General features: G+C 39.9%; 1 protein-coding gene across 1 annotated transcript; it reads left to right on the top strand.

Annotated features, from left to right (window-relative positions):
- The first annotated feature begins 3487 nt into the window (after positions 1-3487).
- Positions 3488-12686, top strand: GGCT (gamma-glutamylcyclotransferase). The gene is made up of 4 exons (XM_060632826.2): positions 3488-3942; positions 8136-8281; positions 9707-9842; positions 12177-12686. Exons 1-4 carry the CDS (start codon positions 3802-3804, stop codon positions 12318-12320), a joined length of 567 nt encoding a protein of 188 aa, XP_060488809.1. The 5' UTR covers positions 3488-3801; the 3' UTR covers positions 12321-12686.
- Positions 12687-18904: the final 6218 nt, after the last annotated feature.

The following is an 18904-nucleotide window of genomic DNA, read 5'->3' as shown; positions in this document are numbered from 1 at the left end:
TTGTAATTAACTTGACCCTAAATGTATGTTTTGCATTAACATGACAATTAAAGAATTATTTTTAAATTGTCGTTTTGTAAGTAGTATACCATATACATTGTGTGTGTGTGTTCAAAAATCTTGATAATACAATAAAAAACTTTAATAATACAATAAAAAAACTTTAAAGACCACTAGACTGAATAATGGCCCTTGAAAGAAATTTGACCTCATTAACTCATTATCAAGTGATTGAAAGCTAGAATTATTATTTTATAATATCCTTATAGGTAAGGTAGAGATTGTACTTGAAAGAGGGTTATTAATAACCAGTTTTTTCTAGACCACCAGGGCTTTTCAGCTTGAGAAATTTGGGAAGCAGTACCCCGTAATGACTCTAGAATCAGAGTGCTTGGCTAGTCATTGCTAGCTACAGCCTGGGGCAAATTAGTTAACTTACCTCAGCTTCAACTGTAACGTGAGAATAGTATTAGCACTTCCTGCATAGGGCTATTTTCAGGATTAAATCAGCTAATATATATGAATTTAGGTTGGTGCCTGGCATTTGATAAGTGTTCAATGAATGTTAACGAGTATTAACCAAGCTTTAGTTAAATTTGGAAAAACAAAAAAAGCTTGCTATCTACTGCCTTGGCCAACAGGGGTCAGCACACAGCAATCTACATGGGGAAGCTAAATAAAATGCTTCATGGGCTTAAGAAAAGATTTTTCAGTGTTTGAGGAAACAGCGGTGCTTCAGAAAATTTTTGTAAAAGGGTATTAAGAAAAATCAATAACCATAAAATTAAGCAATTAGTGAGAAATCTAGGGTGAGAAAAAAAGTCAAAGACTTAGAAAATCATTAAATAATAAATACATTTAGAATGTCTAAAAGCAATTTAAAATGCAGAAGGACATTTTAAGTGGGGATGCTCCGAAGCAGAGGCCTTGAGAATTCTGATGCAATAGAGCACTATCTTGCTAGCAAGAGCAACTTGCTCACTGAAGTTCCCAAGTCTGCATTTCAAGTTCCACCTTGATTGGGGGATGGAGAGGGGACCGACCTTCCTATTTTCCGATTATCTAACAACAGTGTTACTGCTTACTGAGTGCTCACTGTCTGCCCAGTGCTTCACAAATATCACCATTTTCCCTTTTTGACTTTTTAACATGAAAATGTTCAAATATATAGAAAAGAATAGCTAGAATAATAAAATGAACATCCATATCCACATCAGTTGATTGAACATTTAACACTTTCCATATTTCAATTTTTCTGAATTATTTTCAAGTAAATATAGATAGCAAACATTTTACCCCTAAATACATTAATATGTATATCTAAAAATAGAGATACCTTTCCACATAACACAATGCTATTATCAAAACTAATAAAGAAAGCAATTTTTAATATCATCTCATCCCCTACTTTGTATTCAGATTTCTTTAATTGTCTCCAAAATATCTTTTATATCTGGTTTATTGAGCTACAACCAAGGACAAGCCATTGCATGCAGTTATCATGTCTCTTAGTTTCTTTTAACCTGGAACAGCCTGTGCTCAGTCCTGCCTTTTTTTTTTTTTTTTTTTTTAATTACACTGACTTAATTTAAGAGACAGCCATTTGTTCATTTATTCTGCAGGATGCCCCACCATTTGTTCAGGATTTTTCTGATTGTTTCCTCTTGGTGTCATTTCTATTCTTCTATCCTTGTAGTTCCTGCTTATGCTTGATTGTATAGAAGTGAAAGAGTTTGGGAAATAATACTTCATAGACCATACTGGTGCCTCCTATTGTATCACATCAGGAGAGACGTAATGTCAGGTTGGTACATTTTTAGTGATTATAAGTTTGATCTAGGTTATGGTGGGAGGGAACAGATTTCTTCACTGTCATTATGTTTTCCTTCTGACTACAACGAGTAATCCTTGGGGATAATTTGGCCCTATGCGAGTATTCTGTTCCCCATCACCCTTTCACCAAATGGTTTCATTGATGATCCTGGCAAAAATCAATTATTTCATTAGGGGCTACAAAATGGTGATTTTCTCATTCTATCATTCATTTTGCATTATTTAGCTGGCACAGTTTTGTAAAGAGAACTGCTTCCTCATTAACTGGGACTATTTGGTTACCCCTGAAATACAGCTGCAAGTAGAAGGGCAGGATAAATGTTTAAATTGTTTTCTTAAATTACCACTTTTCAGGGGCGCCTGGGTGGTTCAGTCCGTTGAGCATCCGACTTCGGCTCAGGTCATGATCTCGCGGTCTGTGAGTTTGAGCCCCGCATTAGGCTCTGTGCTGACCGCTCAGAGCCTGGAGCCTGTTTCAGATTCTTTGTCTCCCTCTCTCTCTCTGACCCTCCCCCGTTCATGCTCTGTCTCTCTCTGTCTCAAAAATAAATAAACATTAAAAAAAAAAAATAAATTACCACTTTTCAGAGTAAAGAGCTGCTGTAATAGTCACCATGGCAAATTAGGTTTTTAAAAATTGTTTTTTATATTTGGTTTACTCTTTTGGTGGGACTTTTCTGTCTGACATGTTCAATCAATTGCAGTCATTATTTTTGGTACTCAAATTGTTCTACTTTTGGCCAGTGGGCATTCCTTCAAGCTGGGTCCCATGTCCTTCTGAAAGGACCTCATTTTTCTTGGATACTTCCAGACTTTCTGTCACAAGATGTTCCAACCGCTCCTACTCATTCCTAGCTTTTGACCTGGCATAAATAATTTCTCCGACGATCCCTCATACCTTTTGGTGGAGAGTGGTATTTAGGAATCAAAATCTGGGTACCAAGGATAGCCATTCCCCTGAGTTTAAATTAATATTTTCATTTCAAAGTATAAGGATACAAGGTTTTATTTCATTGTTCTTAGGCTTTTATATCTTATTTTACACTGGAGTTTTTGCTCCTAATAACATTAACAAAACTATTCTTTAAGTACTTAAACCAACCCTGTGAGATAAGAGATCATAAGTTATGTAACTGTGATCATAATTTATATTAAAATCTCTATTTTAAAAGGAGGAAGCAGATGAGAGCTGCCCAAGCGTAGGTGGCCAGTAAATGGCATCATCGGGATTTGAAGCCGACTCGCTACTTCCGTCGGGGAAGGGAATCCCAGACTTTCGGAGGGGCTTCTCCACGCAGATGATCAGGGCTGGGGAAGCCGGAACCAGCCTGTGGGGGGAAGAGACCCGTAGTGACCGACTGCTCCAAACCGGCAGGGCGGTACGGGAGTGAGCTGCCAGGTGAGGGAACCGTGGGGGGCGCGGCCAGGGCAGCTGTTTCGCTTCAGGGGTGCCCAGAGCTACCTAAAATGCACCCACAGCCAGGGAAGCACGCTTGCGCCACCTGAAGCTGAAAAAACAAGGCTGGGACGCTCGCCGAGCGACCCCCTAAACCGAACCCGCCAGACCTGACCCACCTCCGCGTAGTGCCGGCCCACTCACCAATCAGAGGGAGGCTTGAACACCGGGGCGGGACAACAAGAGGATCATGTCCACCGGGGCGGGACAACAAGAGGATCATGTCCAATGAGGAGTCGGCTCCCGGTCGCCTCAGGTCTGAGTATTTCAGAATCCTTACTGGAGAATTGAGAGGAGGTGATGGGCTTGGCCAATCAGATGGGGTGACTCAACATTTGTGACCGGCAGCCAATCGCAAGGGCGGTCGCATCCGACTCGCCGCGCCCACGCGTCCCGCGTTTCCCCTAACCCTAGAGTCGCCGGCCGGTTTGTCACTGAAGTTGGGACGCTCGCAGTCCTCTCTTCACGGTCTTGCCGCCGACACCGCTGCGGTGCAGGTGTCTGGGTGGAGCATGGCGAATTCGGGCTGTGAGGACCTCCGGGGCCAGGAGGGGGAGAGTTTTCTGTACTTCGCCTACGGTAGCAATCTGCTGACCGAGCGGATCCACCTCCGAAACCCGTCAGCCGTGTTCTGCTGCGTGGCCCGCCTGCAGGTCAGTGCTGCCCGCGGCCCTTGCAGCGTCGTGCCCACCCCTCGGAGGAGGGAGCAGGATTTCCAGAAGTCGCTTCCTCAGGGCCGGGAATCCACCTCTCGCTGATGAGAGTACGTCGGGGCTCTCTTCGCTGTCTGGGTTCTGCCCTCCTGAGCAAGCCCGTCTGGGTCTCCTAGAGTCCCCTCCTAACTTTCCCTAGGCTGCTCGTTCTGCCCAGGTCCGGCCACCCCTCTCGTGCCCACCTGCTGAATGGGCACGCTCACAGGATCCATTCGCTTGGTGCCTGAGACGCCTTCTCCGACCCCAGGGCAGAGAATCGGTTCCTTTCTGTTCCCTCCCACACCTTCGCTGCAGGACTTGTCACCTGTTGTAAAACTCCATTCACCCGCCTTTTGCTCGTGATTGGAGAGGTCCTGAAAGCTGGCAGGGAGTCTCATCCGTAGTGAGTGCTGAGCTCAGCTAAGTCCAGTGTCTGGATGAACCATAACCCACCTTGGTAAAAATCATTGCTCTTCACTACAGTCCATTCCTTCATTTGGTAGATGTTCTTCCCTGCAGATACAAAGGTGATTGAGTAAAGTTGGCTACTTTGAGGACCTCTAGGTCTATAGGAGGTAACACGCAAAAAAGAAAGAAACGAAAGAAGGAAAACTGTGCCAAACCTTTTGACATTGTTGAATTAGGCATGGTCTCTGCTGTTGTTGTCGGGGTTCTTATTTGCAAACAACAGAAAGTGGCTGATTTAAGCAGAAAAAAAGAATGTGTTGAAAGGCTGTTGGAGGGCTCATGAATGACCAGGAAGGTAGGACTACAGAGCTGAGAAAACAAGCAGGCATAGGGGTGCCTGGCTGGTAGGTGGAGCATGCAACTCTTGATCCCAGGGTGGTGAGTTCAAGCCCCACTTTGGGTTGTGGAGCCTACTTAGAAACACACACACACACACACACACACACACACACAGGCAGGCAGGCATAAAGGAAACCACAGCCACCATAACACAGTCAGTATCACAGACAGAACCAGCCCAGGAGGGCGCTGGTGCAACACTGCTGACCTTGGTAAACATGGACGCTGCAATGTGCATCACTGACACCACCTGCTCTGGACCTTGCCTGGGTTGCCGCCACTACACCCCTGCAGTTCCTGAAACCTAAGTGTGGCCACCACCTCCAGGGTGTAGTTTCTGCCGTCCTTGGGCACTAGCACCAGCTTCTGATTCAAAGCCCCACATGGGTGTCCTGACCGGCTAACTCTTGGCTAGTGCCCATGCCCTGACTACCAGCAAAGCTGGGAGAACCAACTGTTGGCATTTGAAGCTTCAAAAATGGGAGGTGGGCTACAGAACTTTCCACCCATCCCCCAGACTCAGAAGGTAGGGAATTGCCGAAATGTGAAAGAAGTTCAGATGCTTATAGTTGGGACCAATGGAAGAGCTATCAAGCAAATGATTATTCATTTACAGATATGGTGACTTTAAAAAGGAGACATGTTGTACCTTCCTCTCAGGTTTACCTTCCTAAAACTGATATTTTTTTTTTTTAACGTTTATTTATTTTTGAGACAGAGCATGAACGGGGGAGGGTCAGAGAGAGAGGGAGACACAGAATCTGAAACAGGCTCTAGGCTCTGAGCCATCAGCACAGAGCCTGACGCGGGGCTTGAACTCACGAACTGCGAGATCATGACCTGAGCCGAAGTCAGACGCTTAACTGACTGAGCCACCCAGGCGCCCCTAAAACCGATCTTTAAAAAAAAAAAGAAAAATGAAGGCTTTAAAAAAAAGGTGGGGGAGGGTGGATGTACTAGGTGCCATGGAAGTGTATGTATGACTTGGAGTCCCGACCTAAGAGCTCAGTAAAGCTCTTCCTGAAAATACGACTTTTAAGCTGAGACCTGAATGATTCGGCAGGGGGAGGCAAAGAAAATAGAAGGGACAGCATGTACAAATGTCCTCAGGAAAGAAGAAGCTAGATCATCCAGCTACTATGGCTGGAGTTTAGTGTGTGAGGAGGATAAAGAATGATGACTAGAGAGGTAGGAAAAGGGCCGCATGTTATAGGACCACAGAAGACTTTGGTTTTTATCTTGAGAGCAATGAAAAGCCCTATTGCAGAATTTCAGCAAATGAGAGATCAGATTCACAACTTTGAAAGCCCCTTCTGGTTGCAGTGGGAAATGGATTGGAAGAGGGAGACAACAGTGAACGTGGGAAGCCCAGTTAGAAAGATTCTGAAGCAATTCATGCTAAAGATAATGGCACCTCGAACTGGAGTGGTAGCAGTCGAGGGTAGATGGGTTTGGGAGATACTTAGGAGATAACAGTGTTAAGCCTTGGTGACTGATTGTGAAGGGAGGAGGAGGCAACTAAGGTTTTTGCGGCAATAGCATGGATGATGGTGATGCTTGTAAAGAGAAGAGGAGCATCAGTTTTGGCGGGAGAGTTAAGCTCAGTTTGAACATACTGAGTTTGAGATGCTGGTTATACATCCAAATGAGCAGAAAAATATTAGTGATCATTGATTAAGTATTCACTGTCTGGGAGGCCCTGTTCCAAGCACTCTTGAAGTTTAGAAGAGAGATCTGGGCTGGATTAAAAGAGAATTGGAAAGCGAGGGGCGCCTGGGTGGCTTGGTCGGTTAAGCGTCCGACTTCGGCTCAGGTCATGATCTCGCGGTCCGTGAGTTCGAGCCCCATGTCGGGCTCTGTGCTGACAGCTCAGAGCCTGGAGCCTGTTTCAGATTCTGTGTCTCTCTCTCTTTCTGCCCCTCCCCTGTTCATGCTCTGTCTCTCTCTGTCTCAAAAATAAATAAACGTTAAAAAAAAATTAAAAAAATAAATAAATAAAAGAGAATTGGAATACTGGATGGTATTTGAAGTCATTGGAGGGGATAGATCATCTTGAGCAAATTGCTGATGAACAGAGAAAGGGGCCTATACTGAGCCCTAGAAACTCTAACATTTAAAGACCTGGTATGGAGGAGGAATTAGCAAAGGGAATTGAGAGCAGGAAACAGTTTGAAAGTCAGGAAGAGGCTGATCAAGACAGGGTGGTTAACTATGTCAAAAGCAGCAGAAAAGTGGAACTTGGATTTAGTAATAGACAGCCAGTACCTAGTGTGGTTGTAACTTGTTAACAGCTCTCCTGATGTCCTGCCAGGGCTACTTGGTTCTAGAACATCCAGTATACCAACTAAAGGTACTGGTCACTCAAAGCAGCCTTTTTCCTGGATGTCTGACATTTTTAAGAAAATAAGGTGATAAAGATTAATTATTAACCTTAGATTTAATATCGAGTCCAACCTTTTTAATTTTATTATTAAGGAAACTAAGCTCTGGAAAGATGGAAAGAAATTTTCCTACACCAAACAACCAAGGAAGGGTTTTTAATCTTCCTCAGGATTATCTCCTCTGATTACCCATCCCTAACAGGGAATAAGCAAAACTAGCAACCTGGCTCCATTACTTATTAGTTGTGAGATCTTGGACAAGTTACTGGATCTTTATAAACTACAGGTTTTTTTTTTTTTTTTTGCTGTTGAATTAGTAAAATAAAGTTGTTGGCAGGATAAAAATGAGAGTCCATGTAAAGCTCACAGCACAGTGTATATAACCTAGTAAAGTTCTAGTGCTAGCTGCTCTTACGATTATTATAATAGTACAATTCATGAATGTTAGATGAATAAGTATCCAAATCACCCTCAAAATGCCAGCTCCTTGAGGACGTAGTGATATGTGCTGTTAGGATACTCTCTACATACATAAAAGTAGAGAAAAGGTTATAACCCCTACACAGCTACTCATCTTCAACAATTATGTGTACTATGGGTGCCTCTAAATTAAAATCTATGAGTATGTAGGTAGACTGGGAAGTAATTTTCAAAAATGAAAATAGTTGTGTTAAGGCATTGGGATTATGTTTTTTTTTTTAAACCTTCAAACCTGTTTATGGTAAGATATGTATACATCTAATATATTTAGCATGTGTTTCATTTTTAAAGAAGAATATGAAAAAATAAAGTCAAGATCTGGGTCCTTGTATATCTTTGTATTTTTTACAGTTTCTTACGCAGAGAAGGGACTCAAAGTTTATGTTTTAATTTATGGAGTTCAAGGTAAATTTTTTTTTTTTATTTTGAGGAGGGAAATTTTGGTTCAAGTGGATATTGATCCTGTCTTTTTGGTTTTCTTTGTAGGATTTTAAGCTTGACTTTGGCAATTCCCAAGGCAAAACAAGTGAAACTTGGCATGGAGGTATAGCCACCATTTTTCAAAGTCCTGGCGATGAAGTATGGGGAGTAGTATGGAAAATGAACAAAAGCAATTTAAGTTCTCTGGATGAGTAGGTGGCTTCTAATTATAAGTTAAATAATAACTAATTCAGAAAGTGGATCATATGCAAAGATGTATATATGTGTATTGGTTTTTCAAACCATATACTATATTCTTTATACTTTAGGGTTAATATAAAGGTATATTATGCATTTCCTAAAAAGAAAAGCTAGGGGTGCCTGGCTGGCTCAGCCCATAGAGTGTGCAATTCTTGATCTCAGTATTGTGAGTTAAAGCCCCATGTTGGGCATAGAGCTTACATTAATTAAAAAAAAAAAAAAAAAAAAGGCCTAGAAGGGTCACTCTTTCTTTTCTTTTCTTTTCTTTTTTTTAACGTGTATTTATTTTTGAGACAGAGAGAGAGCATGAACAGGGGAGGGTCAGAGAGAGAGGGAGACACAGAATCTGAAACAGGCTCCAGGCTCTGAGCTGTCAGCACAGAGCCGGATGCGGGGCTCAAACCCACAGACCGTGAGATCATGACCTGAGCCGAAGTCAGACACTTAACCGACTGAGCCACCCAGGCGCCCCTACTCTTTTCTTTTTAAGTAGGGTTCATGCCCAGCATAGAGCCCAATGGGGGGCTTGAACTCACAACCCTGAGATCAAGACCTGAGCTGAGATCAACAAGAGTTGAACACTTAACCAACTGAGCCATCCAGGCGCCCAGGGGTCACACGTTCTGATTAAGATTTGGGGAAGATGTTTATAATCTCTTCTGCAAAAAATGGAAGCCCTTATTTTTGTTCTTTTTATCTTTTATAAAAAAAAAATCTCTTTGCAGTTTCGTATTGTGAAAAGTCAAAAAGATGTTTGTAATTATTGCATTTTCTTAATTGGTTTCAAAGCAGTTCAATTTTTATTAGAGTCAGTTTTTAAAAAACAATTCTTTAAGGGAGCAGTTGAATCAGTAAAAAAGTAATAATAATTTGCAAAAACTTTGATAACATATCAGAAATGCCTTGATACTTTTTATAACTAGGACTCAAGAGTTGTATGGTAGAGCATGTATACAAAGAAAGCTGGCAGAATAGGGTAGGACTTGATAAGAACAGATTATCTGACATGCTTCATACTTTATGTCACTGGTGAATGAGAGTGAACCATTCTCTCTACTTTTCTCTGGGTGGATATTCTCTTGCTTAGTAGCCTAGAGAACAATGTTGAGGGGTACAAAGATTGAAATAACTACATTCAAGCATGTTTTCCAATGGAATAAATATAGAGATCTGTTAGAAGTATACCAAGTAATAGTAAGGCTGAGGCTTTCTAATTGGAATGCTAAGTTTACTTTTGATGTGGTAATTTTATAATATGTTCTACTATATCCCCAAATACATAGGGAGGACATACATCCATATACAGTTAAATTTTTAATTCAGTAAACTAACTTGGCTAAGTCATGTATGTTAAAATTTGGCTGTTCTGGTTTCAGGCAAGAAGGAGTTAAAAGTGGAACATATGTCCCAATAGAAGTTAATGTTTATACTCAAGAGGGAAAAGAAATAACTTGTCGAAGTTATCAGATGAAAAATTATGAGAGTGCTCCCCCATCTCCCCAGTATAAAAAGGTAAGCTACTTAGAAAGACTTTTGACAATTGCTCTTTAATTTTCACTGAGCTAAGCTAAAAAATATCTTGTTTTAATAAGACTTTGTGTGTGTTAAATTCTACATGAACACTTCATTTTAATCAAAATGTTTTTAATGCAAATATGATATTTACCTAACATGCAAATGCAAATCGAAAGTGTTCAGATTTATTTGTAACGATAGAACCATGTTCCTAACATGTATTTATTTTAAAAAACTTTTAGAAATATACATGAGCCATAATTCTAGACATGTATTTTCTTTCCTAAAGTAGAAAATAGCACATATATGTAAATTTTTGGTAAATTTATTCTATACATAGGCTTTTGTAATCATTTTTTTCTTCCACAAACCAGTATTTCATAGCACCGAGATTTATTTTTATGGAGAAAAAAATATATTTCCTACTACTGAAATGTTTCCATCCCTGGATGGAGGGAAAAAAGTCACACTGTCTTTCAAAATCAGAGAAACCACTCCCACAAGCATAGAAAAAGAATGTGGGATAGAAACCCCACCATCCCTTTTTAGAAACCCAAACTTAGGTACTATTGGAAGGCCTAATCAGGACATAGCACCTGGAGTGGATGACCCAGTTCCTGGGCCTAATCTGGAATTGTCTAGAGTTAGCCTGGTATGGATCTGGGAAGTACGACTGAACATAGTTGCTATTTATTCCCTCATGTGTAATTTAGAGGTAGAGTAGGCTCTAGGATTAAACTAAAACTGCTCCCTATAAGCCATAAATTAAAAAAAAAATTTTTTTTAATGTTTATTTATTTTTTTTTTTTTAATTTTTTTTTCAAAGTTTTTTATTTATTTTTGGGACAGAGAGAGACAGAGCATGAACGGGGGAGGGGCAGAGAGAGAGGGAGACACAGAATCGGAAACAGGCTCCAGGCTCCGAGCCATCAGCCCAGAGCCCAACGCGGGGCTCGAACTCACGGACCGCGAGATCGTGACCTGGCTGAAGTCGGACGCTTAACCGACTGTGCCACCCAGGCGCCCCTTTAATGTTTATTTTTGAGAGAGAGAGAGAGAAAAACAGCACGAGCAGGGGAGGGGCAGAGAGAGAGGGAGACACAGAATCCAAAGCAGGTTCCAGGCTCCAAGCTGTCTTCACAGAGCCCGATGCAGGGCTCGAACTCACAAACCATGGAATCATGACCTGAGCTGAAGTCAGACATTCAACCAACTGAGCCATCCAGGCACCCCAAACTATAACTTTTTTTTGAAGAATTGTGTTTTTTCTTAATAGATCATGCCAACTTCATACAATAATTTTTTGTCTTAATATAAAAATATTTTAAATTCGTTGGAATGACTAGAATCAAAACATAAGAAGTAACAAATGTTAGTGAGGGTGTGGAGAAAGAGAAACACTGATGCACTGCTTGTAGGAATGCAAATTGGTGCAGCCACTGTGGAAACCAGTGTGGAGGTTCCTCAAAAACTTAAATAGAACTATCATATGATCCAGGAATTCCACTACTGCGTTTTTATCCAAAGAAAACGAAAACATTAATTTGAAAAGATATATGCACCCCTATGTTTATCACAGCATTTATTTACAATAGCCAAATTATGGATGCTACCCAGGTGTCCATCAATAGTCAATAATATGGATAAATAAGATGAGGTGTGTGTGTGTGTGTGTGTGTGTGTGTGTGTGTGTACATGTACATGATATATATACAATGGATTATTACTCAGCCGCAAAAAAGATCTTGCTATTTGTAACAGCGTGGATGGACCTAGAAGGTATAATGCTAAGTGAAATAAGTCAGACAGAAAGACAAATACCACATGATTTCATTCATACGTGGAATTTGTGAAATAAAACAAATGAACAAACAAAAAATACCCAGACTCTTAAACACAGAGAACAAACTGGTGCTTGCCAGAATGGAGGTGGATGAGGTGATGGGTGAAATAGGTGAAGGGAATTAAGAGCACACTTACCATGATGAACACCAAGTAGTGTAAAGAACTGTTGAATCATTATATTGTGTATCTGAAACTAATACAACATTGTATGTTAATTATACTTCAGCTTTTAAAAACATTTTAAATCATGTTACTGAGTAAAATTGAAATTCAATGAGGATGTGTCATGTGACCTTGAAAACTCCCAGCACATTCGTGCTTACTTTGAGGGGAATGACTCTGTGTCTGTATTTTGTCCTATAATTATTTATCCTAGAGTTATCTGAAAGCTAATATTTCACACTTGATACAGCACATGAAGCTGTGGTATATTAAATTATGTTCCTAACTAAAAGGTTTTTTGTTTGTTTGTTTAACCATTTCTAGGTCATTTGCCTAGGTGCAAAAGAAAATGGTTTGCCACTGGAGTATCAAAAGAAGTTAAATGCAATCGAACCAAATGACTACAAAGGAGAAGTCTCAGAAGAAATTGAAGACATTATCAAAAAGGGAGAAACAAAAACTCACTAGAACATAACAGAATAGATCTACAGATATTTTCTGTATGTGCTAATATATTTTTAACGTTTAGAACAGGAATCTGAGGTATCTCTGTGTTCAACAGTGCTCTGAAAGGATATCTTACTTAGGTGATTCCTTGTTTTCAGACCATAAAAAGAAACTAGGTTAGGAATTAGATGATTGAAAAGGGGGCCGTGAGGCACTGGAATGCATGACAAATGGATGCAGGTACTCCTATGAACAAAGTTATTTTCTGCATTTGAGTGTATCCTTGCTCTGTGACAAAGGAGAGATTTGCAATTTAATGATCGTGCTGGTGAATTGCTCTGCTCTGGGATTTTTTTTATCAGCTTAATAAAGAGCGAGCAAACTGCAGAGACAGCTGATGATAATTTTTTTTTTTAATTTAAAAGTGGCATACTGTTCTTAGAGAAATAAATGTATTTGTGGTTGAAGCTGTATTCCCTACTAAAGTACTAGATTTCACTTTAAGAGACTCCTATCATCACACATACTGGGTCTGGCGTTGGCTCTACACAGTCCGTACTAGAGGATTATTGCATAGACTCTAGAACCACACAGCCTAGGATCAGTTATCAGTTCCACCACGTTCTAGCTGGGAGACTGGGTTTTTTTACTTTGTGCCTCAGTTTCCTCATCTATAGAGTAAGGGCAGGTGAAACACCTATGTCTTAGGATTGTTTTGAGAAGTAAATATATGTAATGAGCTTCGAACAGAGGCTGACGCATAATAAGTATTAGAAATCACTAATGTTCTTATTAAAGAATTAAGTTTATACAGAGCCATCCTTGGAACAGTATTTTAAAGTAGAAGAGTCAAGATGATGAGGGAACACGTTTTATGGAGGCTCCAATTTGACTCTTGGCTTCTTAAATTTATTTACTGAACAAATGGAGGAAAGAAGAGTCATGAATAAAACAGCACTGGTTATTAAAAAATCAAATCTCTGGAATGCAGCGAGCTGGACTTTTGAAACAGGTTATTGGAATGAAGTGAGCTAGCTGCAGGAACATAAAGATTTGGTTTGTTCTCTTAGGAAAAATAACTTTTCAGCTACAGCTGCTGTAGTGGAACTGAACCATAGACTTCAGGTTAGATCATGTTTTATAGCTGTTACACCTCACCGTTTTCAAGTATACCCTCCAATATTCTAGTTTTCTCCAGTTCTTCACTCCTCCCAGGAAGACCAAGTTTGTCAGTACCTGGAACTCAGTTATGGTAATATAGTGAGCAAGGCTCAGGTTTGATGTAAAAATAGATTATTCTAGTAATCTATTTCACCCACCTAAAATGACAATTTTAATTAAGGAATTTGAAACTCAATAAAACCTTCATGTCTGGCCTTTTGACAAAAATCTGATAATCATGAGGAATATTGCTTTTCCAGTCGTTTCCAAAGAAGTACTACCAAATGTCGTAAACAAGGGATTTGCATTTCTACCAGTGATTTTGGCCCTCCATCTACAATACAACCATCTCCTGGATAAACTATAACAGTTTTTGAAAAGCATTTCTGGGCTTGCAAGAAAATAAGGAAAATCTTCAAGGCATACCAATCCCTTTCCCACAAAAACAAAGAAGATAAACTCTTTTCTAGCACTGTACCTGACATCTTTGCATACAAATGCCAATTATAGCCCTGGAATTTGACTACTAACCCTTGAGCAATCCTGCTGCAGGACAGGAAAACAACCTGAGAATTCTGTATGAAACTAGGATGCTTCAAGAGAACTAAAATCCCTAAGATTTGTGGCTTCCAGCAGAGGCAAATGCAAATTTTCTGTGAAGAAGGCAATTCTAATTTAGGTCCTCAGAATCTCCACCTAAAAAATTTTAAGATAAGGAAAATGATATAAGTGAGAACAGAAAAATCATCTAGATCCCTAAGGTTTTGAGATACTGATCAAAAACAGTGTAAGTATATAGACTGACTTCTGAAAAGATGGAGTAGACATACTCTTTCTTACTCCTTTAGTTAAGTATAACTAATAAACAAGACTCTAAAAGGGAGAGGAAGACTAGCCAGGGACCTCAGGACCCAAGACAACATGGTACTGGGTTGTCTCAGGCTTGTAGCTGAAGAAGCCTGCAATCTGAAAGTACCAATGAGTTCAGACAAGCAAAACAAGAAAAACCTACTCTGTAGTCAAAGGAATAGGAAATAGACAATCTAGCAAAATGAAACTTTCAGAGAATAAAAATGCTCTCCAGCCAAATACCACAAAGAAAAATTTTGCCCCCCCCCCCCCATCTCTACACATGCCAGGAAAAGTCAGGAGGGGAGCCTAGACTTAACACCCTCACCAGGCTGTAATGGGGCACCCTAACATTGTCCCCTACTACAACTGCCAGGGTGGTGTCAGAAAAGGCTGAGTAGGAGGCTACCCAGCCATAACAGGCCTTCCCTCTTCCCCCCACTCACCATAGTGTTAGTAGAGACCATGCAGGGAGCCTGGACTTCCAACTGCCCATCTGACAGTAACAAGGTGCTTCCCTCTCTGCTGGGGTGGTGTCAGAGGCCAAGTGGTAGGTCAGGACTTTCATCACCACCCAGTGGTAAAAACGCCACCCTTCCCTGTTATATTAGTGAAGGCCATGTAGTGGGCAGTAATAAGACATTCTCACTCCTAGGAGCTGGGGAAGGACCAGTGGAGGCTCACTGGGGAGTTGGAACTTCCACTTGCACTCAGCAGTAACAAGATACACCCTTGGGTGACAACAGTAGCTAAGTGGGAACCTGAACTTCAGCCTCCATTTAGCAATATCAAGGCAATGACCCTTGCCTTCTACTGGAGTGGTTTCAGGTTAAACTAACTAAAGTAGATCTTTTTTTTTTTTAATTTTTTTTCAACATTTATTTATTTTTGAGACAGAGAGAGACAGAGCATGAACAGGGGAGGGGCAGAGACAGAGGGAGACACAGAATCCGAAACAGGCTGCAGGCTCTGAGCGGTCAGCACAGAGCCTGACGCGGGGCTCGAACTCACGGGCCGTGAGATCATGACCTGAGCCGAAGTCGGACGCTTAACCGACCAAGCCACCCAGGCGCCCCTAAAGTAGATCTTAATAAGATGCAGAGCCTTATAATTTCCAGAATGTCCAGGTTTTAGTTGAAAATCAATTCCAAGAGCCAGGAAGATCTTAAACTGAGAAAAGATCATTGATAGATGTCAAAACAATTATGTTATGTTAGAGGAAAGAAGCAGTGAACTGGAAGAGAGAACAATAGAAACTGTACTATCTAACAAAAAAATTAACAGCCTCAAGGACCTATGGGGCTATAATAGATGATTTAACATTCATGTCATGGGACTCTCAGAAGGAGAGGAGAAAAAAAAAGGACAGGAGAAAGGGGAGGCTGAAAAAGTACCCACAGAAATAACATCTTAAATGTACTAAATTTGGCGAAAGACATAAACCTATAGATTCGAGAAGCTGAGTGAAGCCATGACAGTTTCATGTGGTTCAATCTAACACACCTAACTCCCAAGTTTGTGGGTGCAATTAGCAAGAGTGTACATAAAATGTCCAGCACAATGTCTGATATACAGCCGTTGCTTAGTAAGCAGTAGTTAACATTAGAAGGAGGTGAAGGAGGAACTGAATGAACCCCAACAAGCCCAAAGAAATCCACACCAGACACTTTATAGTCAAACTTGTAAAAACTAACTACAAAAATTCTTGAGGGCAGCGAATGAGAGAGGACACCTCACCGGCAGAAGAAACCATTTAAATGACACCAGATTTCTCATCAGAAACCGTGAAAGCCAAAAGGAAGTAGCACATTTTGCAAGTGCTGAAAGAAAACTGTCAAATCAGAATCCAGTGAAAATAGCTTGTGAGAGTTATTAAGAGAAAATTAAGGAGCCGTTAAGAGAAAATTAAGACATTCTCAGATGAAGGAAAACTAGAAACATTTGTTGCTAGCAGACCTACCCTAAAACAATAGCTGAAGAAAGTTTTCTAAGCAGAAAGGAAGACATTTTAAAAAGGAACTGAAACATCAGAAAGGGAAAAAGTAACATGGTAAGCGAAAATATGAGTAAAAACAATAGACTTCTCTTGAGTTTCTGAAATAGTGGTTGAAGCAAAAATTATAATGTTCTAAATATATGTAGAAGTAATATTTAAAATAGGAGGAAAGTAAAGGGAAGTAAGGTTTCTATACTTCATTTGAACTGGTAAAATGACACTAGTAGACTGAAAAATTATATATATATATATGTATATATATATACAGAGCCCCACGTCGGGCTCTGTGCTGACTGCTCAGAGCCTGCAGCCTGTTTCGGATTCTGTGTCTCCCTCTGTCTCTGCCCCTCCCCTGTTCATGCTCTGTCTCTCTCTGTCTCAAAAATACTATATATATGTATAGTATATGTATATATACTATATATATATATATGTATATATGTATATATAGCTAAAACAAGTTATACAAACTGATACACTTAAAAACACTATAGGGGCGCCTGGGTGGCTCAGTCGGTTAAGCGTCCGACTTCCGCTCAGGTCACGATCTCACGGTCTGTGAGTTCCAGCCCCGCGTCGGGCTCTGGGCTAATGGCTCAGAGCCTGGAGCCTGTTTCGGATTCTGTGTCTCCCTCTGTCTCTGCCCCTCCCCCGTTCATGCTCTGTCTCTCTCTGTCTCAAAAATAAATAAACGTTTAAAAAAATTAAAAAAAAAACACTATAGATAAATAAGAATGGAATTCAATGGGGTCCCTGGGTGGCACAGTCAGTTAAGTGTCTGACTTGATCTTGGCTCAGGTCATGATCTCATGGTTTGGGAGTTCAAGCCCCACATCAAGCTCTGTGTGGATGACGCGGAGCCTGCTTGGGATTCTGTCTCTCCTCTCTGACCCTTCCCTGCTTGTGAGCATATACACACACATACGCACTCTCTCCCTCTCTCAAAATAAATAGACATTAAAAAATTTTTTTAATGGAATTCAAAAAAAATGTTCAAGCAACCTACAGAAAGTCATAGAAGAGAAAACAGAAATGAAAACCGGACAAATAGAAAAAAAAAATAAGATGGCACACTTAAACCCTAACATATCAATAATTAAATTCAATAAATCTCAATACACCATTTAAAACACATAAATTGGCAGAGTGGATTAAAAATATGACCCAGCCTTATGCTGTCTACAAGAAACTCACTTCAACTAACAATATAAGCAGTTTGAAAGTAAAGGGATGGAAAGATATATATGCTACAAACGTTAATAAAAAGAAAGAATGAGTGGCTATATTAATATCAGATAAAGTAGATTTTGAAGCAAAGAAAATTATCAGAGACGGGGGCATTATAGTAACCCTTACCAATTCATTTTCTGAAACTAGTATTACCCTGGTACTAAAACCAAAGAATAATATTCCATTGTATTACATATATATATATATATATATATATATATATATATATACACACATATATATACATATATATATTATATTGGTATCTATCTTGGCTATTGTAAGTAATGCTAAAGGTGCATATACCTTTTTGAATTAGTATTTTTGTTTCCTTTGCATAAATACCAGGTAGTGGAATTACTAGGTCATATGATAATTCTGTTGTTAATTTTTTGAAGAACCTCCATACTGTTTTCCACAGTGGCTGCACCAATTTGTGTTCTCACCAACAGTGCACAAATGTTCCCTTTTCTCCACATCCTCGCCAACACTTATTATTTCTCATCTTTGTGATTCTAGCCATTCTGACAGTTGTGAAGTTTTATCTCATTGTGGTTTTGATTTCTATTTCCCTAATGATTAGTGATGTTGAGCATCTTTTGATGTGTCTCTTGGCCATTGTCTTCTTTGGAAAAATGTCTCTTGATGTCCTTTGCTTATTTTTTAATCAGATTATTTATTTCTTTAGTGTTGAGTTGTATCAGTTCTTTCTTTTTTTAATGTATAGATGATTGCATTTATTTTTTAAAAATTTTTTAACATTTATTTACTTTTGAGAGAGAGAGAGAGTGCAAGTAGGAGAGGAGCAGAGAGAGAGAGAGGGAAACACAGAATCTGAAGTAGGCTCCAGGCCCTGAGAGGTCAGCACAGAGCCCAGCACAGGACTCTAACTCACGAACTGTGAGATCATGACCTGAGCCAAAGTTGGATGCTTAACCGACTGAGCCACCCAGGGTTGTATCAGTTCTTTATATGTTTTGAAAATTAACTCTTTATTAGGTAGATCATTTGCAAATATCTTCTACCATTCAGTAGGTTGCTTTTTGTCTTGCTTTTTACTGTGCAAAAGCTTTTTATTTTGGTTTAGTCCCAGTAGTTTAATTTTGTTTTCGTTTCCTTTGCCTGAGGAGAAATATTTAGAAAAATGTTTCAATAGCCAGTGACGAAGGAATGACTGCCTATGTTATCTTCTAGGAATTTTATGGTGTTGGGTCTCACATCTAGGTCTTTAATCCATTTCGAGTTTATTTTTGCATATGGTGTAAGAAAGTGGTCCAGTTTCATTCTTTTGCATATAGCTGTCCAGTTTCCCCAACGCCATTTGTTGAAGATAATATCTTCCCTATTGTATTCGCACTCTAGAGAGGAA

This window comes from Panthera onca, chromosome A2, assembly GCF_046562875.1.
Source record: "Panthera onca isolate mPanOnc1 chromosome A2, mPanOnc1 haplotype 2, whole genome shotgun sequence".
NCBI classification, from domain to species: Eukaryota; Metazoa; Chordata; class Mammalia; order Carnivora; family Felidae; genus Panthera; species Panthera onca.
The sequence above is the reverse complement of the archived record's forward strand: the minus strand, read 5'-3'. Positions and strand labels throughout refer to the sequence as shown.

Excerpts from the sequence above, each read along its gene's own strand:
- GGCT (XM_060632826.2), top strand. The coding sequence starts at position 3,802 with ATGGCGAATTCGGGCTGTGAGGACCTCCGGGGCCAGGAGGGGGAGAGT. Across the intron at positions 8,282-9,706 it reads AATTTAAGTTCTCTGGATGA|GCAAGAAGGAGTTAAAAGTG; the intron begins GTAGGTGGCTTC and ends TTCTGGTTTCAG. Across the intron at positions 9,843-12,176 it reads CATCTCCCCAGTATAAAAAG|GTCATTTGCCTAGGTGCAAA; the intron begins GTAAGCTACTTA and ends AACCATTTCTAG.